Source organism: Stegodyphus dumicola, chromosome 9 (genome assembly GCF_044657685.1).
Source record: "Stegodyphus dumicola isolate Sdum_Otavi_A_Nest chromosome 9, ASM4465768v1".
Lineage (NCBI taxonomy): Eukaryota > Metazoa > Arthropoda > Arachnida > Araneae > Eresidae > Stegodyphus > Stegodyphus dumicola.
This window is the reverse complement of record NC_140776.1, coordinates 181,869,367-181,894,518: the sequence shown is the minus strand read 5'-3', so window position 1 is coordinate 181,894,518 and position 25,152 is coordinate 181,869,367. Positions and strand designations below refer to the sequence as shown.

Genomic DNA, 25,152 nt, shown 5'->3' with positions numbered 1-25,152 from the left:
TTAAACGTATTGTAGTGTTCACAGTCTCTGTGCTACATACGCTTCCTGTTATTATAAGGCCAATCTTATTCTAAAGTTAAATTAGAGTTTAGTTTTATTTTGATATCTTTTAAGTTAGACCCCGAGTGGAGGGTCATTGTATTCCGAAGTACGGAAGTCATTGTATATAAAGAAAAAAAATAAAGGGTTTTGTATACCCTTCGTCTGTATCCTGTCTACTTACTACAATTAGTGAACATAGCTTTAGTAAGCTCTCTGTTCTAGTCAGGTCATTGTATGTTTCCGAAGAAGGTTAGAAGAAACATTGAACCTGATAAGGTGTGCACTTCTTTCATATAAATTCATGTATGTACAAAATGTACAGGATGTGATTTTAATTAATACACACACACGCGCGCACACACACACACATATATATATACAAAACACTTTTTTAAAAATAAAATAAACATGGTCTAGAATTTTTGCGCGTTAAGCTGTTGAAAAACGTAATAATTGTATATTTAAAATTTTTTATTATTTTTGTTTACATAATTTGCTATCTGAAATGATAAAAGGTGTTTTGAAGTTCAATATTAAACATGCACATGCATAGCTTTTCCCGTATTATGTAAATATGCTGTTTTTTCAAAGATTCCTTGTCTGTTACGCGGGACTCAGGATAACTTATTTAACCCTTTGTTGCATACAAATAATCTAGAGAAGTTAAACGAAAATACTTGTATTAAAATAACCTTAGTAGATAACCTTAGTAAAATAACCTTAGTAACCTTAGTACCTTATACTTGTAGTAAAATAACCTTAGGTTTTAAAATAACCTTAGTAATAATAAAAAAATTAATTTTATTCAAATTTCGTTTTAAATAATTGCTACAGTTTGTTCACTACAGCGGACAGCATGCATATACGTACATGCATACAAATTTCTTCCCAACGATTTACGGTCATTGCATTTGAAATCGTTTTCTGCCTTGTTTGCAGTGATCATTACCATCTTCTAAATGGTAAATCTACCACTGACATGTACATACAGATCCTCCAAAATACATTCATTTCGTCAATTGGGATTGAATTCATTTTGCTACGATTTTGTAACCTGTACCTATTGGAATAAAATGTTCTAGAAATTCATTGCCAAACATAAACATTTCCAGTGATGTTTTGCCTTGTTAAGCAGTACATTTGGGTTTCAATTCACTCTTTTTGGTAGATCTTTATATACTCACTCCACAATTTTCTCAAACTGACATTTAAAACAAAATGTTTAAATTACTAATTAGGAATAAAAATTGGCAGTATAAGAAAATGTAAACAATATTACATAATGTTTACTATGAGAAATTGTACTAACTTGGAAACAAAAGTAGCAGCCATTTTCCAAATAGCAGTGCTTTACTTAGTGATGCTATACAGCCATCTAGGATCGACAGTTGAAAGTTCTAATATTAAAGAATGAATGAACAGAGGAATGGAATCTGTTAACGCATTTACAGAAAAATAAACAAATTTAAACTTGTATACTAGAGTGGACATGATGCAACAAAAAGTAAATTCTCGTTCTGTATCCGGCGTTACATTAAAGCAGCTTTTCACAATTCCTTAAACACTTTCGGCACATCTTATCTGAGCTTACAGGAAATGACAAACACTTTAAAAGCAAAAAACAAACATTTTGTGCACATGCCTTCCTCCTAAATTTCCAGCATAACCGCCTTTATTTTTTAGAAGGATGCACTGGAAATTATAAATGTATAGTATACGCATAAGGGTAAAAAAAAATTTTGGTACTATTCCGTTTTGAGGACCGTAAAAAATTGCAGCGAAAATATATGCGCAAAAACGCCAAATCTAGCAAACGCGCTCATTTAACAGCGCGCCAAATCGAGCGTACGCGCTGATTTCAGATTGCGTAAGTTTATATAGTTCTATATTTCTTAAAACGCCATTAAAATACTAGTTTAATTTTTAAATCCTTTTTGGATTTTAAATCCTTTTTTAATATCCTATGGATTTAACAATTTGGGAATTGCCCATGACGAAAAGTCGGCAATAGAATTTTGGGTAAAGTGCAGAATCACCCACTGTTTGACGCGTTTTTAAGAATTGCACATACTCGGTATCCATGTGCACATCGACCTATTTTCACTTAAAAAAAATCCCAGAATTGCACAAAAATGGCACTGCGCACACCCTTGGCTTTATCTATGTACACATCGACCTATTTTCACTTAAAAAGTAAAAGAAAATTGACAAAAATTCAATTGTTTTTACCCTCGTAAAAAGCGGCAAATAAATAAATGAGCGATTCTGCACTTTACCGAGAATATTTTAAAAGAAAAGGCATCATTCATTATAGAAAATTACGTTTGAACAACCAACGAGATGAAATTATGCTTTAGTGACTAGTCGGTAGCGAAATAGCGATGCAGGCATTCATTCAGTTATGTTTAGCAATTTTTATATAAATTATAAATAAATTACAATAATGATCTGAAATAGTTGTTTACACTTTTGCTTCCATTCAGTCGTGTTTAGCCTTTTTCATATAAATTATAATAATAATAAAGTATTATATGAAATTAACCTTTCATCTAAATTAAAACATCAATCTTAGATAGTTATTTACTATTATACTTCCTTTCTTACCTCAATTATTAGGGTTGCCGCAATTATTTTTGGCAGCATTGGCATCAACGATAGTTTGGCGATTTTTTACGGCCCTGGAAACCGAATAGTACCAAAATTTTTTACTAGTATAATAGATGAAATAAATAAGTCATATCCAAAGTTCATGAAGCTGCCATTATCTAGAAAGCGCAAAATGTTTTAAAAGTCTTTTATATAACAGTCTTAAGTGAAATTACTCACTTTATACGCAATCACAAAAAACTTCCATTATTTTACAAACTTCATCACTTCGTTTCTCAAACGTTAGTTCAGAACATCCACCAAGAGATGGTAGAGGGACATACAGTAAAACGTCAAATGTCAAGAATTTTCTTTCTTCTCATCGTTCCTTCATTTGCACAGTTTTATGGGTGGATCTGAATCATTACTGAGAATCGCCTGGAAGAGTACGACGCCAAAGCAAAAGGCTCCCATAGCTGCAATGAAGATGCCGTAAAAGACGAGAAACCGACTCCGATTACTCTTCAAGTCCGAATCTTCTTTTATCGCCATCTTCACTAAGCAAATACCTACGAGGAAAGTAATAAAATAAGCGTTATAATTTCTGTGAAGTAGAGAGGAATCAAATAAAACAATAATGCAGTGTTCTTCAAAAAAAAAAAAAAAAAATGTGTGAAATGAAAATGAAAGGATATCGTTGCCAAAAACTGAAACGGAAAAAATTGTAATTTAATTTTTCGATTCAGATTCCCATTTACACCTGAAAAAAATTTTTTTTTATTTTAAAAGAACAGTTGAAATTACTATTAATAAATCATTGGTGATTTATTTACTTATTTTCCAAAAACAAATTTAAAACAGAACTCAGCAGAATTCTAAGCTGTTCAGTAAAATGAATCAAAATATAACAAAACGGTTTCTTAGACATTCTAAATCTCCAATAACCACATTCAGAAGTAAAATTTAATTAAAAGTCACCTCCTATAGCACAAAACTATCTTTTACTTATGTGGTAATTGAAATAAAAATAAAATAAAATATACTCACAATAGTACCGTAGCTTAATAGCTACTCCAATCACGTCAAAAACAGCTGAAATCCGCAATTTTGGCAACATCTTTCTCGTGCGGAGATCGCAACGCTGCACCTCAAAAGTAAATTGTAGGCCAATCACACAGACTGCTCATTTGTGAAAACATTTACCTAATTAAGTTCAGTTTCAGAAGACAAACAACAACAATCAGCGTTATATTTACAAAATTTCCACAGGACTAGTTTCGATGGTTTCACCGAACCACCATCCTCAGCTGCAAAACCGCAAATGAACAAGATAGGAAAAACTGATTAGATAAGATAAGAAAGCCTGGACAAGAATAAGCAAGTGGCGCCATCTCTTAATGAAACCAGAATTAAAACATAATTTCTTTAAAGGCCGAAGGCAAATTTGGATTGGAATTAGGATCGTTAACTAGAACAGAAAGATTTTTTTGAATGTGAAATGCCTCTAGAAAATCCAGTTCTCCAATGGAAGATGTCTTTTGAATAATTTTGGCAGCAGAAAAATTGAAAGTGTGATTTTCGGACCAACAATGTTGCGCAACAGAAGATTTCTGTGTTTCCTTTTTTCTAACATATGCCTCATGTTTCTTGACGCGAAATTTTAAGGCTCTCTTAGTTTGGCCAATGTAAATTAAACCACACTGGCAAGGAATCCTATAAATACCCCAGGAATTCATATCCGGAATGGGGTCCTTGAGTATGGAACTCGGAATTTTATTGATGGGAGAATAAACAACCCGAAAGTTAAATTTCTGCAAAATATGTGCAACTTTATAGCTAATTGATGGAAAGAAGGGAATGACAACAGAATTTTTATAGTCTCCTAAAACAAGAGTGTGCCTTTTAGTGTGTTGAGATGAGAATTTTTTAACTGCTTGATTAATAATGTTGGGTGTAAAGCCCCTGTCAATAGCTATTGCTTTTAAATAATTTAGTTCTTCATCAAGGGCTAGTTTGGAGGAGCAAACTTGAAGAGCACGGAAAACATAAGAATAAAATGAAGCTAACTTTTGTTTAGTCGGATGACATGATTTAAAGTCTTCTGAATTAGTATTTATTCGGCGTGTTATTGTGCCTTAATTAAGTTCAGTTTACCATATAATCATATTAAAACATTTTATTGAACATTTACCAGATTAAAGCATTTTGTATCGTAACGATAGCTTGCAAATAATGATGAGCATCAACAGAATTTTGAAGATCAACACAGATTAAGTATCTTAAGTGTTTTCATCAGTTATATTATATGCTGGTAAACGTTAACTGAAATTACTGCAAGTGAGCTGAAGTTCAAATATTCTTTAATGGCACTGAAGCATTTTAAATATTATATTGTTTGAAACAGATTTTTTTGTCACTCAGATGAATACTGCGCTGCTAAACTGGCTCCAAAAGGTAAGTGCTTTGCCATAATCAAACGCCTAAATCTACGTCAGTTGATTTCGAAAAGGGATCTACTTCTAAAAGACTTTATCGAATCGCTGTCTTAAGGGAATTCTTCGCCATCTTAAAGGAAACTAAGTGTACGCAAAGTGTAACAACATTTCTCATTTGCTTACAGTCTGTCTATCATAAGAAAAGCTCTCGTCAGTTAGTCTGCAGCTGTCTGTTGCCGTAGAAACGAGCCCTACCCCATTTTCCGAAGGGATGTCTAGAAGACAAATGATAACTCTTTTCCCCTCAGCCAACAGTCGTCCAAAACAATATAACAATAAAAAAAACCCTTCGGTCGTCCCTATTTGAAATATACTAGCCTTGTTGCTATAGCGACCGCCATCTGCTAGACACTGTGGCGGGGGCTATTCTTCTCGTAGACAGACAGTATGTATGTAAATGTAACACTGGGGGAGGGGTGACAAATCTTAATGATAGAAAATCAATTTCTGGCTATGCCATCATGTTACTGACGCATTCAGTGAACTACGAATGTGTAAATAAAGACGCAGTAAGTCCAGCTGGGAATGAAACAGAGCAGTATGTAGCAGATATTCTAAGCAGCAATAATCGCTGGTGGCTGTTTCATTGTGCCAAATTTTTCACGTTGGATTTGTATCTTTTCCTGTCGGTATATAAAATAAACCTTTATTTTTAGTCTAACGGAACCTAAAGTTATTTACGTTTTAAAAGGGTAGAAACAGAATAGAAATTTCATGGACAAAAGAAATTCTGCTTACCTGGATAGATAAATATGTTTGCCGATGCTACAGACCCCAGATATTTGATGACAATTCCGATGCCACTCGTAAAGACAGCCAGCAATAAGGAACTCGAGAACCAGATGGCAGCACAGATGTAACGGCGAATTTTCTCCGTGGCAATGAACTCGGCAGGCTTTAGACCACGAAATTCGGCATAGACTCCCGCTGCAGCATCTCTACAACGAAAGAGAAACTTTTCAAAGTATTTAACAGCAACAAAAATCAATCTACAAGAGCATTTAATTGAATTTCGCTGGTTAAAGTAGAAGACTCAAAGTTTAAAGTGGTTTTTTGTGTGCCTGTGGTCGGATCGCTCTTTTTACAACCCTAAATCCGTCTCAGAGAATGGTCTCTCCGGGTGTGGACACGACACAACTACATTTTATTTTCTGAGGCCAGTTGAGAGAGATAGTAATGATGGACTTAGAAAGAAACCTAACAGGATATAGTATTTAAATGTACGTAACTGGACATTCTGAAGGATAAGACACAACATATTCCTATGTATATGGTTTCTAGTATCAACTCATTACATCATCCAAAGTATAAAGTCTTCTCTCCCAACACTGCATAGCAATGCTATGTCTATTTGAATGTACGGAACTGGACATTCTGAAGGATAAGACACAACATATTCCTATGTATATGGTTTCTATATCAACTCATTACATCATCCAAAGTATAAAATCTTCTCTCCCAACACTGCATAGCAATGCTATGTCTATTTGAATGCACGGAACTGGACATTCTGAAGGATAAGACACAACCTATTCCTATATATATGGTTTCTAGTGTCAACTCATTACATCATCCAAAGTATGAAACCTTCTCTGCCAACACTACGTAGCAATGCTATGTCTAATTATTTTTGACAATCGTTATAGGGGCATAGCTAGAGGGGACAAGGGGGAACATTTGTTCTCTGGCGCAGCTTCCAGTGGGCGCCAAACTGATTTCACGAATCATAATCGAAATCACACATTTTTAGAATGAAATGCTTTCCACTCTTGGCAAACAGGAGGAGGGCGCGAGATCTTCGTTTGTAGGGAATTTTTTTTTTTTTAATTTTATATTTTTTATTATTATTATTATTATTATTATTAATATTATTATTATTATTATTTTGTGTGTGTGTGTGTGTGTTTTGTTTGTCAAATTTGGGAGCTGGAAACTCTAGCTACAGCTCTGAGTGGTAACCTTGATTTTTATAATTTTCTACTTCTTCACTCTAAGTTTGGAAAACTGGAATATTTTACCCTATAGAAGAGACAAGATCAGCCTTTCATCTCTTGATTTCTATCACTTGGGTCGATAAAATGAGTACCAAGTTCGCTTGAGGACTAAACACTGGGGGTCCTGCGACCAAGCTCACCACTTGTTCAGAGCACATGCTTACGCACCCCGAGGCACACGGTCAAGAAAGCAGATTTCGAGTACTACAGGCTTTGGAACATTAAAGCAGTTACGTCATTGAGGGTTTTTTTTTTTTTTTTTTTTTTTTTTTTTTTTTTTTTTTTTTTTTTTAAGAAGAGACAAGGGGGAGGCACTTTGCTTAGGTGAATCTTTGAGGTGACAGCAAAAAGGTAGAAATTCAATGAAAATATAGAATTATAACTATAGAACAATCAAGAAACTTAGTTTTAAAATATTTAAAGTTTCTAGCACTATTTAAAAATACTACATTCTTGAAATTGCTTCCATTTTCGTTAATATATGGCCGAATGCCTGATTCATTAAAAATCTTCTGTAGTTATCTTCTCAGTCAGGGTGACGTGTCTCAATTTATGTTTGACGAAGCACAGGGTCAATGTAATAAATAATTTTGCTGCCAATGAATTAAGCAGCAAAATTATTTAAATAGGAATTAACTGATTTACTTTATTAACTTCCTGCAATCGGGTTTCTCCTAATGCTTGTTTTTATTGGGTGACTTCTTTTTATTCCAAGACCAATTATAATTTTTTATTTCCTTTACGAAGTAAAAAGGAAGTATTGTAATCGCGAAAAGTTTCAAGCAGCATATTTCAACGAAAATATCCATTTTGACCCCTATCGAATGCAATTTAACGATGTTTTTTCGTGATATCTGTACGTAAGGACAGAATAAAAGACTCTTTTCTCCAAAAAAAAAAATTATAAAACTGCTTTAAAATGAATTCTTAAGAGAATTTTTCGTGGCGTCTGTACGAACGAATGTACAGAAACGTATGTACAGAATGTATGTATGTACACGTATGTACAGATACGTACGTATCTCGCATAATTCAAAAACGAGTAGCCTCAGAATGTTGAAATTTTGTATATAGGACTGCTATAACATTTAGATGTACACCTCGTATTTTGGTTGCAATCGGCCGCATTAAACGTATATAAATATATTTATATATATATCCACTCTGTTACCCGGCTCAGTGATCTCAGTTTCTTTACTCTTATGTGTTTGTAAATTGTACATTTTTTGCTTTAAAAAATGATTGTATTATGTTGTTCTTATCTTCCGGTTAATGTTTTTATGCCTTTAGTAAATCTGTATGCAATATCTTTAGAATTATCAACAATTTTAAAGTTGTTTAAGTGCCGCTAAGCCTAATAATGTTTTTGATGGCGGCCATTGCTTGTTTGCATTTGAAACAGGAGAATAGGGGATTTGTTGACAATCTAGAGAAACTTAGCTTCGCAACAACAAAGCTAACGCCTTCATTTATTATTGCGAATTAAATTATGCTTAATCCTTTCTGGAATTTTTTCGAGGAAATAAGCGTTTAAGATTTACTTCGTAATTTTTAATACAGATATTTTGAGTTTTTATGCATTTTTGCCTTGTCGCGAAGTGAGAACTGAATTAATTGAATGAGAAGTACTCAATCGTCTGTAAAAAACTGTTTCTATTTTGTTTTGTTTGCTTAATTTCTTTTATACATCGTTCTAGATTTATTATAGTATTTGAATAGAACATGTGGCAACGATTAGATAATTCTTCAAATGATATAAATTTTGTGCGTTCTGAGTTATAATATGAACTAAATGAAATACTGTTAAGTGATCCAAGCGCCAGAGTGTCGCTATGGTAAACAAATATAGTTAATTTTAAAGAGTTCATTTATTCTATTGTGGTTTAAGCGCTGTCGGCGAAGTAGATTTAATTCAATCCAATAAATGCAAATGAAATACAAGAAAAAATGCGTATAATTTAATATTCCGTACAAGGTACACATCATTTGGTGTACACATCAGATTTTTTTAATTATAAATAACCTAGTTGGATTAAGTGAAGAATTAATGATATTAATTTGATGTGTTACGGTTTTACAGTTCTGTATACATTTTCTAAATTTAAACCTTATTGTTCAAACTGACGCTGACTTACTTTATGATGATGAACTACATAGATTGAACACGTCCAAGAAATTCCATTCTGTCGGATTCAGTAATTTTGTACAGTTTTTCGTTAATCTGAACTGCAACATTTTCTGAAGTTTTTATTGCAAAAATCCCGTTGAAATTCAGACTGTGTGAACTTTAAGTAAAAAGAGTTTTAAAGCCCTCGAACTGAGAATGAAAGGCAGTTGCTTAGATTTTGTTGTAGCAGATCTATCAGGCTGTAACGTTGAAAACAACTTCACGGCTTAACCTACGTTCAAAAACATTCCCGAGGAAACACGCTAAGAATATGTTCTAAAATGCTCTCGCTCCGTCTGTGGCATATCGGCAATTTTATTGCCAAGTGGGCAATTTCGCGCTTAATCTGGAAACCCTGCCTTTCCCTGCCTCTTTCTGGCAACCCTAACTCCGCTTCGCGGGGAAGCTATTTTACCGCAGCTGGGCATTTCGCAACAATTACAAATTCAGCCGCACTGTTGAAGATTTAATCGCACAATTTTATAGCCTTTTAAATGTCTTGTTTCATGCGAAATTCCATTTCCGAGATAAATTCTGTACCTCACAAAACAGGAATGAATTACTGAAGTATGGAAGTATAAACAAAAGCTCACTTACCTTCCACAAAGAGCTAATATGGGATAAGTAGCAATCATCTTGACAATCAATGCCCCCACTCCTACCATCACGAAAGGATCCGAAGCATCGTACATCTTCATTACATTGTGGGCTACGGCAGATCCAAAAGTCAGATAACCGAAACATCCGGTTATAGAGTACACAACAAAAAGGAAGCACATGGCTAGGAGGCTGGATTTGACGAAGTTGCACAAATTTCTCTCTCGCATACAAGAGTATACAGGCACCACGACTTCTTGACACTGGAACGCAATTTTGGATTTATATAATAAAGATAACAAAATTACAGAAAGTGTTTTTAAATATAAATTTTATATACATAGCTAGAATAATTTTGTTATTTCATGAATGAATTAATGTCAAGCTAATTTATGATAAAATGTGTAAAGCAATCTGAATCTTCGAAAAGGAACAGAGTTGATATTTGGTTTCTGTAGCGGCCTTAGCGAAAATATAGATTTGGCGCATGACGAGAAATGAACGGTTAAAGATCTTCTACGTACTGGCGAGAAACAAACGATTAACGATTTAACTTTTTGCAACTGCATTGTGTCAGTATATTGGGAATTTTATTGTAAAATACTCATTATGACCAAAACAAATTGGCAAAGCAACACCTTTGTGTTTGGCGTGGATTATAGTCAAGACTATCTCGTGGGTAAACAAGTACAAGTCCCTCTTCATCAAGGGAAAAGAAATCTGTAACGGAGATATCGTTACAGGTTATGCAGCAATGTTGCAGCAATGTTACAATTTTACAATTATGTAACATTGTAATAATGTTGCAACAATGTTACAATTATGCAGCATTATGCAGCAATGTTGCGAATTTCGCAATGTGTCCGCCTCAATAAAATGTTGCCTCAATAAAAATGTTACCTTAAAGCCACTTCACGTAAAAATGCATCAAGTGAGATTCCCAGGTGAGAAAATTTAACAAATGTTGAAGAGAGGAGAACATTTTCTCTTATGTTTCAGAGATCAAATTAGAATCATATTGGATTGGAATATCGGATTAGCATCAAAGTAGAGATAAAAACGGGTAAATAAATTCAAAGAAAAAAACTCAAAAAGAGACAGAAAAACAACTGCACGCAGTATATACAAGTTCAGAACCGCATGTGCAGAATTTACTTTGCAAAATTTTAATCTCTTACGACATGTGCAGCATAAGAAGGTAATTCCTTACCCTCTTGGTCGAATTTCTTATAAAATTTTCTATTGATTTTGTTGAGAAACTTATCAGTAGTTTTAAGTTTGAGGTCCTCGTGCAATCTTTGATTGCGCGCGTACAATCTTTGATTGCGCATGTACAATCTTTGATTGCGCATGTACAATCTTTGATTGCGCACGTACAAGTGCGCATTTATAAGGATGCGCAGATATTTACCTTGCACGTAAGGACTGGACGCATAATTGAGATGTAAATGAGGCGTTTCTCTCTTAAATCTAGTTTAGAATAATTGCCAATAATTGAAAAAAGGCAGTTGATGACTTTTTCTGCTTTATTCTTAATTTTTTTTTTTTTTTTTTTGTGATCCTTCCAATTAAGTTTGCTATTGAAAGTGATACCAAGATATTTGGCTCTACGAACTTTTGGAATAATTTCATCATAATGAAAATGTCAGGTTTTTCATAGGTAAAATATTCACGTGCTTTTTAAGTATAAATAACAACTGAGATTAATGCTAGTTGAGGGATATTCTCCATTTTGTGCACCAGTCTTCAGTTATTGGCATCAACTCTTGGAGCTTTCGGATCGCATCGTTTGCGTTTGCTGATTTGACTGTTAAAACGGTATCCTGAGTATAACAGCCCATAAAATAATTTGCATAATTCACTAGTTTGGGAAAGCCCATCACGTAGAAGAGGTAAAGGATAGGTCCTAAGATACAGCCATGTGGAACTCTAACTCTGATTTCTTTCTCGTAAATCTGATTGTGCTTTACCAATAGTAACTGTAAATTTTCTGTTGTAAGAAAGGACATAATTAAAAGTACAATTTCTCTACGGAAATTTATGTTTATTAATTTGTAATCTAGCCCTTCATGCAGACGCGGCCAAATGTTTTAGCCACGTTCAGCATGAATAAGAAAACATTTAGACAATTATGAAGAGCCGAGCCAGCAAACTCAACAAGTCTTACTAACTGTTTAGAAAGATTTTGTCGGAAGCCTAATTATTCAAGTGGTAGAATTTCAAGATATGGTTTCATTCTACACAGAATGATTCTTTCAGAATTTTTTTCTAAGCCTCATAATAGGCTGATTGATCTGTAACCATCTGGCCTGGTTGTGTCTTTACCACGTTTAGGTAAAAGGAATATTTTCGCGCATTTTCATTTTTCAGGGAAGTAAGAAATATCCAGACAGATATTAATTGCTCTAGTAAATTTAGCTGTAACATTTTTTGAAAAATATTTCATTGCAGCATTGGAAATTTTGTCAAAGCCTGGGGCTTTTTGAATTTTTAATCTTTTAATGATATTGGCAATATCTTTAAAAGATTAAAAATTCATAACATAGCTTCTTTTAAATTTATTAATAAACGACCACAAGGAACAATCATTGCTATCAAGGCTTTACTTTCCCATTTTTCATTTCTATAACCATTAATATTGTTACGTTTTTTCTTTTCTTCTGACACCAGTTGTTGGGTTATTTTCCTCCTTCACGTTCGTACGGGGTTTGTATGGATTTGGAGTGAAATAACGACGACACTTGATGAAGTATCCAAACACACTTTATTAGCCAGTATTGTCAGAACAGCTCCAAAACACGTTTTACAGTCGTCGATGAACTACTATAGACACGCTGACACGATCAGCGACACAGCCTTCAGGTTATCAGGCTATCACGGTGGAGACAGCTTCCTGCAAAGCACCCGACTCTGCTTGGTCGTTCTCAGAACTCCACGTATTTTTGAGACTCTCCACGCTACAACTCGCTATGCACTCGACGACACACGAGCACAGCTCCCGACTCTTCGGTTCAGTCGTTCCCGAAGCTCAACACGCTCTCTCGACGATGCACTAACAGACTTCTTCGGTGCACTCCATCGACTCCGCAGGGATTGACTCGCTAGATGAGACACCAACTCGATACTGACTCTCTCGCACTCTATGCGAGGCACACAAACTAACTGTCTGCGGACCAGAAGCGTTTATATAGCTTTCGACTTGTGTTCGAGAACATTCTGGGCTAAACCGGTAAGAATTCGTTCCAGAAGGTTCTCCATTCAGAAGGTCACCAAATGTCGCCAAATGTGGCAACCCTGCCTTCTCTTGCTATTTTATGGCAACCTTAAACCTGCTTTGCGGGGAAGCCATCTTACCGCGCCTGTACATTTCGTAACAATATTTTCTTAATTTGCCAGTTGTTCTCTTTTAAGATTCGGATCCCACGTAATATGCCATAATTTTCGAAGCCTAGTGTTGTTGTTGTTGTTTTGTCCATGACTGTCATGGAAGTTGCCATAATTTTCGAAGCCTAGTGTTGTTGTTGTTGTTTTGTCCATGACTGTCATGGAAGTTGCCGTAATTTTCGAAGCCTAGTGTTGTTGTTGTTTTGTCCATGACTGTCATGGAAGTTGCCATAATTTTCGAAGCCTAGTGTTGTTGTTGTTGTTGTTTTGTCCATGACTGTCATGGAAGTTGCCATAATTTTCGAAGCCTAGTGTTGTTGTTGTTGTTGTTTTGTCCATGACTGTCATGGAAGTTGCTAGAGCATCAAGGAGGTTAGACTTCTACTTCCAGCCCAATTTTGAGGGAAAGCACGATGGAGGGTCAGAGGTTCTCCCACCCCTCTCGGGTATGGACTTACTTCAGACAGCGTAAATTCTCCTCCCGCCATAAACATTGAAGGGGTGCTATAGATAGAGGTGGACGTGGTGCTATACTGATTAACCGTTTAGTAAAGGGATAGTGCCCACGTTCCCCGTTCTCTCTCTCCTCACTTCCACCAAACCACACGAGAGGACTTTCGGTTCGCCATATATTTAGAGTAGTGCCCCCATGCCGAAAAGGCAGTATACATGTACAAATATCCATGCCTTCTCCGGGAGCTTCGGTACGGCCGATAGGCTCCCCTAACCACTATACTGTCTGGGCGTCTTCTAACTGTATAACCCTGCTTAAGATCTCTGTTATGATAAGGCTATCTATCAGCAAACTGTTCAGGCGCCGTCTATTTAAATTCCCATTTATACACAATATAGATAACGTTATCTATCATTGTAGAACTGGCTTGTAACCAAGAGTAAAATGTTTAATTATTAGTGTGGAATGTTTATGTACGTGCAACAACGTACGCATGTGCAAAACAAATATTATTGTAATAATTTATACACAATATAGATAACGTTACTCAGATCTGCCTCGCACCCATGCGCTAGAACACTAATTGTATATTATAGCACTCTTCTTCATTAAGCAGCCTGCTCTGCTCAGAAAACTAAAACTCATAATGGAAAAACTGCAGGCTTTGGGACAGGACATTTGTCATGTCACTACAGATTCCTACCCAGTCTTCAGTACTAACTGCCTTATTCCTGAGTGTCTCGTTGTATGGTACTAGTGCTCTTGCGCGGCATGCTAGTGTGCTATTTAGTGTGTGTATGATGGAGCCCAGTACATGAACACTCTAAAGTAGCTAACCTATCCACAGCAATTATATATGTAAAATGCACCAGGGTAGCTTACGTGTGTTAATTTATTTATGTATATGTTACGGTGAAACACCGAAATCTGGAGAATGTCGAATTTCACCGGTGAATGTCAACATTCACATAGTCGCTTGGTGTATGTTCGAAATATTTTCCAAATACTCTTATTTCTGACTTACACCGGTGAATGACGACATTCACCATGTACTAATGGTGAATGTTGAACATATAAGAATATTATATTTCCTTCTCCGTAAATCATTCGCGAAAAAACGCACTTGAGACTCAGAATAAGAACTTAAGAACATAAGAACTTAAAACACACAGTACATTCAAAATGAGAAAGGAAAATAATAGAAGTTATAAACTTACCAAATTATGTGATTCAAATCTTATTTATTGCTACAACTTAAACTATTATGACACTTTGAATTGAACAAGAGGCCCTTGCTTTTACAACTGCATTTATTTGTGGAGCACTTCCTTTTGGAATGGCAGCGTGTACATATACTCCTCTTTTTTTGACCTACACCACGGCATATCTGTGATTGTCGACATACACCGGTGACTGTCCGAATGTACAAGAATGTAAAGAAATATTCGATCTTTCACCGACGTATTTGACATTGTAATGTTGACATGTAATGTTGACATTCTCCGGTGAAAGTCGACATTCTCCAATTTCGGTCTTTCACGGTAACATATATATGGATCTATCATTGTAGAACTGGCTTGTAACCAAGAGTAAAATGTTTAATTATTAGTGTGGAATGTTTATATACGTGCAACAACGTACGCATGTGCAAAATATTATTGTAACAATTTATTCCCAGTGTTTAAAGCTAGGGGCACATAAAATGCACCACGTTAATGTTTAATTATTAATGTACAGGGGTTGGATAAAAATATGGAAACACCTTTAAAAAAACATGTTTCTTTGCTTAATATGGTGTAGGAAACCCGTTGGCATCCAAAACAGCTTGCAGTCTTCTCGGAATGGATAAATACAGTTCCTGTATGTTTGCCAAGGGAATATTATACCATTCTTCCTGCAAAACGGTGGCAAGTTCAGATAACGATGTTGGCGGTGGATAACGAGAACGCACTTTCCGTTCCAATGTAGACCACAAAGGTTCGATAACATTCAGGTCTGGTGACTGTGGTGGCCAGGGGAGATGGGACAACTCATCCTCGTGCTCAGAAAACCAGTCCTGGAAAATGTGAGCTGTGTGAACAGGGGCTTTGTCGTCTTGGAAGACACCATCACCATCGGGGAACAAAGTTTGTACCATGAACTTGGATGAACTTGATCGGCCAAAATGTTCACATAAATCTTGGCAGTCATGTGCCCTGACACAGTTATCATGGGGCTAGCAGAAAACCACGATATGGCTGCCCAAACCATAACAGAACCCCCGCCATGTTTCACTCTTGGCAACAAGCAGTCTGTATTATAGGCTGAGATAGTGTTCTCCAGACGTAAACTCGGCCAGAAGTGGGAAACAATGTGAAAGAAGACTCGTCAGACCATATTACTCGCTTCCACTGCTCTATAGTCCAGGCTTTATGACTTAAACACCACCTTTTCCTGCTACGGGCATTAGCATCACTGATGAGTGGCTTCTCAATTGCGGCACGGCCAGCAATTCCCTATTTATGAAGCTCCCTTCTAATTGTTTTGGTACTCACAGGGTTCGGTAACACAACATTCATTTCAGCAGTAACTTTTGCAGCTTCTTATTTTTCGTCACAATTGCCCTTAATGATCGTCTGTCACGATCACACAGGGCACACTTTCGTCCGCGCTGTCATTTAGCAGATGATGTTTTTCCGCTTTTCAAATATGCGTAATAAATCTTCGATACAGTACCTCTTGAAACACTAAACACCTCGGCTACCTTGCTTACGAAAGCACCTACCATACGTGCTCCAACAATTTGCCCACCTTCGAAGTCTGTTAACTCTGACATAATGCAATGACAACCTCACATAACAGTACTCCGACAACAACTGAACTATTTAGCACATTTACGAAGTTGTATAGGTGGCGTCAGTAGTCAAAAACGCCAGCGCCACCTACATATTTCATTAAAATCAATCTTTCTTTTCAAACATGCATTTCACAAGGTGTTTCCATATTTTTGTCCATCCACTGTATAAGATTTATGCAACAGCTGAAGTGTATGCATCAGTTATTGTATTCTATATATAGTTATTGTATTGTAAATTACAATTATTGTAAAATGTTTAAATATCAGTTTAAAATGCTCAAATTTCAATAGACAGCACCAACAAAAGTTTCTATTAAGCTCCTTTCTGGGACGCCAAAGAATTATAGCGTTGTACAGCTGCGGATTCCGGAAGATACCCGAATAGTCCTAGTAAGCCATCCGGGTGGCGTAATGACAGACCGCACATTGAGTTGAACAGTGTTAAGCGAATTTCGCTTACTGCGCATGCTTGATGGTGTACCTTTGGCGCGAAGAGAAATATTGGCGACTAATAAGCAACCCTACGTTAGCTTATTCAATTGTCCATGGCTGTCGAGTGTGTTCGAGTGATGTTTAAAATTGCAACGTTGTGGAACTTTGCTTATTAGTTATTTTAACAACCATGCCGATTGCACTTGCTTATTTTTCTAATATATGTTTCATTTTAATTTGTCAATAACAGCGCATTTAATATTTGTTAACATATGTTCGTAATAATTCGTTATTTAAATGTAATTTGTTTACATGTTATAATTCAGTAATTGTAAACTGGAGTACCTCGCTTAGTTTGTTAGCGTATATTCGCGCTTTTATTTTCTCATTTCAAAGAATTTAATAACTAGCATTAAAGAATTGTAAAATTTCTTCAGTGTTATTTGCAAGCACTTGTTATATTCCTCAGTGTTTCTTTATGTATGTACGAATGGAACGTATGGTAAATCCTGAATTGTTTTTATTGCTTAAAAGTATAATGAATAAATTTTCAACTAATACATCCTAAATTTCAGTCTTTTTCTGAACGAAAATTTGTACAGTTCCAAAGGAATGTGCAGAATTTCATAGGTATTATATTTTACATTTTGAATGCAAACACTGCTTCACATTACTTCGCAATAATTTCAGCTTTCTATTTGTTTGAGCAGTACAGCAAAAAATAGTATTTTAACACGGTAATTAATTTACATTTACATTATACTCTACGAAGATTTAAACGCCAGATTTGTTTACAATTTTATGGCGATACATCTACCATATACCGTATTTATCTTCTTTTCAAATCGCGCCAACATAGTAAATTACGCCAAATTGTTTTCTGGGCATGCGCAGTATGCAACATTCGTTTAACACTGTTCAATTCAATGTGCGGTCTGCCATTACGCGTCCGGGTGTTCGGATCCGCTCTCGCCTGTCACCTATATTACAGCACGTAGCACACTTTCCATGCAAATTTGATGTGTATTGCATCCCGCCGTCATGGTGCAGTAATTTTAATGGCAAGCAATATACCTCTGATATATTTATTTTTTAAAAAGTGCAACTTTCTGCCTTTCATAACTCGTTTTCTCACGGTAATAAAAAATTTCTAAAATAGGAGCTGTTAATTTTTGGTAAAAGATACAGCTCTAAATATTTCACCAAATTTCTTAGACTACATTTTCAGGCATGGCCATGCGTATTCACCCCTACTGATAAAAAAAACTTTTCTGCTATCATTTTATGCTTTCTTGAACTCCCATTGATATGATCTCCCATGTTTCAAAAAATTTTCCAAGAATTCTAATTTAAGCTTTGTAAAACTTATTTGATCACGGCGATTAAATTTTTAAACTAAATTAAAATATACATTCCTAAGCAAGAGATAATTTTACTATGTTTCAGTGAAGTGGTTACGAAAACACGCGCACAGGCAAAAGAGCCGCACGTGAAATACGATGAGAAAAGCAAATGGATCTGCTAAACTTCTGACCTCTTCCTCGTTAGACGAAAATTTTCATCGCACTTGTCTGTTCGCAACGAGATTATTCACTTGCCATACCGAAGTAGCATTATTAAGATATTAAACAGGAAAACTATTCTTTACTGTACATTGATACAAAAGCTGTAACCATATCTATGATATATCACATAGATATGGTTACAGCCGAAAACATCGCGGCAAAAACATCGCGGACGAAAACGTCGCGGAGAAAACAACGCAAGGCGAAAACGTCGTGCTACAAAACATCGTGGGAGAAAACATCGCAAAGAGAAAACATCGCAGTTCTAAAACATCGTAATACAAAACATCGTCGTCGAAAATAAAGCGGTTCAAAAACTTCTCAGTTTAAAAACGTCGTCGTCGAAAATATCGCGGTAAAAAGTAAAGTGTCTACAAATCATCGCATGACGATAACATCGCAGACATGCTTTTTTCAGGTTTTAATAACTGTAAATGGATATTCCCGTAATGATTTGTGAGCGCAAGATGTGAAGGATAATTTTTACTTTCACATTTTTTTATAAACTAATAAATTTTTGCTGGGAAAATAAGAAAACTTGAGCATAGAAAATTAATGCAACTTTTAGCACTTAATAGAATTTTAAACCGATATAGTTAACTAAAAAAGGCCATTAATAAATCATTTTTTATAAAGGTTTTACTGGTAATTTTTCATGATAATTATAATCTATAAGTTGCATTTAATTTTCTATGCTTAAGTTTCCTTCTTACTTTTTTAAGCAAAAATTTATTAATTAATGAAAAAATGTGAAAGTAAAAATTATCCTTCTTCACATCTTGCTCTCACAAATCATTATGGAAATGTCCATTTACAATTAATAAAACCTGAAAAAAGCATGTCTGCGACGTTATCGTCATGCGATGATTTGCAGACACTATTTTTTACCACGATATTTTCGACGACGATGTTTTTAAACTGCGAAGTTTTTGAACCGCTTTATTTTCGACGACGATGTTTTGTACCACGATGTTTTAGAGCTGCGATGTTTTCTCTTTGCGATGTTTTCTCCCACGATGTTTTGTAGCACGACGTTTTTGCCTTGCGTCGTTTTCTCCGCGATGTTTTCATCCGCGACGTTTTTGCCCCGATGTTATCGGCAGACACCATAGATATATACAAAATTCCTATATCCCTACGCGGTTACTAGCTTTCCCGGTTCCTCACGTAAGTCAAAAACTGCGGGATTTTACAATAAAAATGTTTACGCAATTTGAATATGACCTTTTCGCATACTCTAAACCAAGATTTTTCAAACTTCGTTGCCTTATGAAACACCTAAAACAATCATTTTCTTTCGTGGAATCCCTAAAGCTACAAATTCTTTTAGTAAATTCTACAATTATATATTTATTCCCTGGTGGAAAGATCCTTAATTTCATTGCGACTTGCTCAGAAAAGCAAATTTATTTCATATCACAACAGTAGCTATGGGGTTATAGAAAAATATTACATTACTTATGACTAATCCTTAGAATATGGTAACAGGTAGTTTGGTGACATTTTGGTAAGGCGATAAAGGTTACTAGCTAGGACTTTAGCAATATCTGAGAAGTACACAGTTCGAATCACAGATTATTTTGTCTCAGAGAAATGAGAGATCATGAGACATGTCATGATCATGAGACATGATTTTAGCTTATAAGCATTTAGAAACAGTTTCGCTGCTAAAGTGCAGAATCGCCCACTTATTTGTTTGGCGCTTTTTACAAGAGTAAGAAGAATTGGATTTTTCTCAATTTTCTTTGACTTTTTAAGTGAAAATAGGTCTATGTGTACATGGATAAAGTCAAGAGTGTGCCATTTTTGTGCAATTCTGAGTTTTTTTTTTTTTTTTTTTTAAGTGAAAATAGGTCGACGTGTACATGCATACCGTGTATGTGCAATTCTTAAAAACGCGGCAAGCAGTTTGCGATTCTGCACTTTTTCCCAAATTCCCACCTAATCTTCGTCATGATTAAGCATTTTTGTTCCATAAAAGTTCTACTATAAGCGTAATTCGGCTAGCAGATTGTTGGAAAAAGTGTTTATTAAAAAAAATAAAACATGCCTTTACTTCGTGAAAACAAAATGGCGTCCAAAACAAAACTAGCACGTTGCTGTAGCAGGGTTGATCGCCAAATTTTCGCCAAAAAATCGCCAAGTTACCATAATGTAAAGCTTCATCTCACTTATTAATGTAGATGATTAGTTTGGGGGCCAAAGTGATATTAAAAAATTCTTTCGAATTTTTATTTCCAGTTTCCAGAACCTTTAGAGAAGCTGCTCTGAATTCCAAAGTTCCATTGAACACTGTTCGAAAACCGTTGTTCTACATTCTAAAAGTGCCGCCCAAACGAGAAAGTGGTTAGTCACTCTGACTACCATACCGAAGGACCCAGGTTCGAGTCCCGGAGAAGGCATGAATGTAAGTTGTCAGTCCTTTATAGCAGGCAATAGTGGCCCACCTATCACGTGGTGGAAGAAAGGGGAAGACGGGAAAATTATGGAAGAAGTGGTCTTTCATAACAAAAAGACCACTTCTCCCGACATTTAAGAAGTGGCCAATGCTTATAAACGAACACAGCCCGCCAGTGGGCAAAAAAAAAATAGTCTTATAATGCTTATAAATAAGATGTATCATCCAATATTTTATCAACAGTATGTATATTTATTACATACATTATGTACAATTTATGCAAGGAAATGCATAATTTCTGCCCCAAAACACCGTTTGTTATAACTGACAGTAGACAAAAATACGCCAAAACAATTATACCATTTGTACATAATCTTCACAAAAACAGTTATTTAATGTTAATGAGTGGAGTAGATTATATTTAATATTTATTATTATATTTATTATTCATATATATATCTATATAAATTTGAATTTAACAAACATTCTCTATTCGTATAAAGCAAATTTAAAGTTAATTAAAATTAAAATTTTAAATTATGAAATTTTAATTGCATACAAATAAATGATTAATTATTGCTGCGAACTAATTTACAATATCATTTAAATTATGTAAATTAAGTGAAAGTATCTAAAACCATGAATAAATATGTAATATTTGTAATATTCCAGAAAATTAATCCTATTTTTTTTTTTTTTTTTTTTTTTTAAATTTCTAAGACTAAATAATTTGCATTAGTCAATAATTGTTGAGCAGGGCAGGAGACAGATCTTATCAAGGGGAAGTTGCCTCCAAACCTAACTCTACAGTTACTCAGTTCGTGTTTCGTTATCCATACAGGCATGGGTATAGTAATATTCAAAACCAAAAGTAAATCAAATGTAGTGAATTACTAAAAAAGTTAAACAAAAGGAATTCTGATAAATTTAGAAATCAAATTGAATAAGAATCAAAATAATAATTAAATGTAAATTGGCAATGTAAAAAGAATAGAAAAACAAAGTAATTTAGAAACTTTTGCCTATTTGAAAACTTCCCCGACACGAATTATGCATGTAAATCAAAAATAAACTATATAAAATCTATAAAAATTACATAAATAATACTAAAATAATACTAAAAAGGCAAGTAAATAGTAAGTTTTAATTTAATTTACCTTCTATACATTTGTATTTCGGAGAACGGAGTAGCATTTGCTAAACTAAGTGAGGTTGAGTAGATTGTTTCTGTTAACTGTATAAATAGATGGCGCTAATATAAGATAAAGTTGAGTGTTAAGCTGCTACCTGTGAGATCTATTGTATAAACCTATTCAGTACACTCTTAAGCATGTAAAACTGTGTAAAAAATTGAAAAAATTTCTACTTATTAGTTATGTAAAAATAGAGTTGCAAACCATTAAGGATTGTAAAAAGTCAAAACATTTTTTTGAAATAAAGTTCGAAAAAAATGTTTGAAGTGAAACAAATTTAATTTAATTTTATGTACGAAAAAATTTTTTAAAAATTTTGTAATTAAAGTAAGAAACTTTTTGTAATAGTCTGAATTTATTAAAACTGAATTTCTACAAGTTAAAGCAAAACTTTATTAAGTGCTGGCCAAAATTAAGGAAAATTAGAAAAAGATAAAAATCTTCACTCAATTCGGCTATAATTGAGTCTTTTGAAAAGAGTTGGCCCTTCATTAGTAAAAGGAAAGAATCCAGTATTGATTAAATATATATTTTTACAAATTAATTAATTAATATTTACAAGTATAATTCATCAACTCTTCAAAATCCTAGCTAACAGGAAGAACACAAAACAAACTTTAAAAAATAAAAAAAAAATAAAAAAAACCTCCAAAAATATTAAAAAGTCACCTTTCTGAATTATGTCTGAATGCTTATAAAAATAGTGAAAAAATGCAGATAACAAAACAAATTTAAAATAATTTAATATACATATATATGTAAAATATAAAAAAATACAATGGCTTTGCTCTTCGCGAACAAACAACCTTTAATTAACTTTCTGCAATTCAGGATCTTCCCCCTAGACCAGTACCTTCTAGAACATTCGAGCGAACGGGCTGGCTGCATGGGTGTTTTCGTGATTTTTTTCATGTGTAACGTGTATACGAGCCAGTTTCCCTTAGAAAGTCCTCCAAAAAATTAGGCAGATAGCCCTAGTGTGCTTTGCCATAATTAAATACACCAACACACACACCAGAACATTCGCGCCACATATATATAATGAAAATGTACTACTCGGCTAAAAAATAGAAAAATAAAACTCACCTGATACCCAAGGCCAAGCACAGGCATCATAGCAAACATAGCTGACATGTCGTCCGGTCTAAATGAAGAAAAAAAAAGCGCAAGCAAAATATTAAATAACCAGAAAAAAAAACTACACGTAAAAAATACGATATTTTAGTACAAAAAAGCACATTTTATTTCTGATAAATACAAAATAATAAACAAAGCACGTAAATTACGCAATTTTTTCATAAACTTGATACAAAACATGGAATTTCAAATGTAACGCTTAGAAAGGGTGTTGATTATTCATTTTTTAACCAGTTATTTTATGTTAATTAGCTTTCCTGTCTTTCTCGCTTTGCATCTCATACCAGAATACTAATTTCTAGTTCGCGCGCATTCAAATGAAGGAGAAAGCGATAGTATTTAAAGGAAGGATAGATTCTAGAATCACAGCGTGTTCCGGCTGCTGAAGGCCAAGTTACTACTTGATTCTCGTGAGAGCAGTTTATCGGCGGTTGTTCTAGGTTTGAGCGAGATTCTGTGTAGCCGTTGGGCTAAGGTACAATTTACTTAGTTAAATAGAATTTGTTACTTTTGATTCGAATGATTCAGCAGCTGAAGAAGGTGACAGCGTTGAATCACTGAAAGCCTAAAACAACAACTTAATGACAATCAACGCTGTTTTTCTGACATTTATAATTTTGTAGTCGTTCTGATCGGTATAGTGTTTAGTGCTCTTGGCTGCTGTATCGTTCGTTGGATTCTGGTTTCCGTTGGGCATGGAACCTTTTTAAATGTATAGTGTCTGTGCGGTATAGGGGCACTCAAAATACATGGACAGCTAAATGTCCTGTCGACTGGTTTTGGTAGTAGGGGAAGAGTGGTGACCATTGGACCCATTCTAAGGTCTGCTATGCATCAAAATCGGGTACGTTTGTACAGACATTAGGATTTTTTTGGAAGCAGGCAAGATGAAAAATGAGCAAACGCATTCGCTGGGAATCGAACCACGAACCTCTGGAATACCGGCCCAGCGTGCAGACCACTACACCACGAATGCACGCTAGGAAAGCGGGAGAAGTACCTTATAAGCTCCCAGTCCTCAATGCCCATGCGAACGACAGGCGAAATCTTGCGCCGCTAGCCGTGATAAAATCCGTGGACTTGTTCTGATTAGACCAGACAAGTGAAATAAATTACAACAGCATAATTTAGTCAAGCCCATGCATGGCCGCATGATGTGATAGTTTAGAACGTTTAAGGAAAAAAAAAGATGCACATACATTTATAAGTTTAAAGTAAAATGCAACATTATAATATAAACTGAAAATTAAAATTTTTAGTTAATTAATAGTATTAAAGAACAAAATTATTTTAAATTATACTAGGCGTCAAAATAGTATACTATAGTGCTTAACGTAACTTGACAGAGATACTGAATAAAATTTTTTAGTCCAAAGGTATTTGAGTCCCGAAGGACTATTACTTTCGTTTTGGCATTTTGCGTCGGACTCCTATAAATGTAGATTCACTTTTCAAACTGTTGCCACAAAATGTTAGAGTCCTGCATTATATTTGAAGAAATTAAATAATGAAAAATCTGCATAAATGTATGTATATTTCTCGCATTCTGATAAAACCACGGTATCTAGAGCCATCCAATTTTGAATGACGTAATCCTACTGCGAATATGGGCATCTGAAATCTCAAATTTGAAATTTGGAATTTGTTTTATATCGATTTCATATTTCGTAAAACTTTAGCGAATTTTTGAGTAAACAATGGCAACACTCTACGGGGGGAAAAAAAACCTTTTTATCTCCAGAACTTTTAGAACTGTATATTGGAAATTCTAAAGATAGGCTCATTTTAATTATTTTGCGACATTGCTATTGAACTAAATTTTATGGTTTAAGTGCAAAGAACATGATATTTAATAAATAAAGTTAACACACA

The 25,152-nt window shown here is 34.8% G+C and overlaps 1 protein-coding gene across 1 annotated transcript in view; it reads right to left on the bottom strand.

Annotated features, from left to right (window-relative positions):
• Positions 1-823: 823 nt before the first annotated feature.
• LOC118204982 (sodium-coupled neutral amino acid transporter 7-like) overlaps positions 824-25,152 on the bottom strand; it is a 149,023-nt gene continuing 124,694 nt past the window's right edge. The window contains exons 6-9 of the mRNA XM_085824429.1: positions 23,230-23,287; positions 9,882-10,144; positions 5,862-6,061; positions 824-3,197 (exon numbers count right to left, since the gene is read on the bottom strand). Of these exons, the coding sequence (XP_085680555.1) occupies positions 3,019-3,197; positions 5,862-6,061; positions 9,882-10,144; positions 23,230-23,287 (700 nt within the window). The 3' untranslated portion in view covers positions 824-3,018. The remainder of the gene's footprint in view (positions 3,198-5,861; positions 6,062-9,881; positions 10,145-23,229; positions 23,288-25,152) is intronic.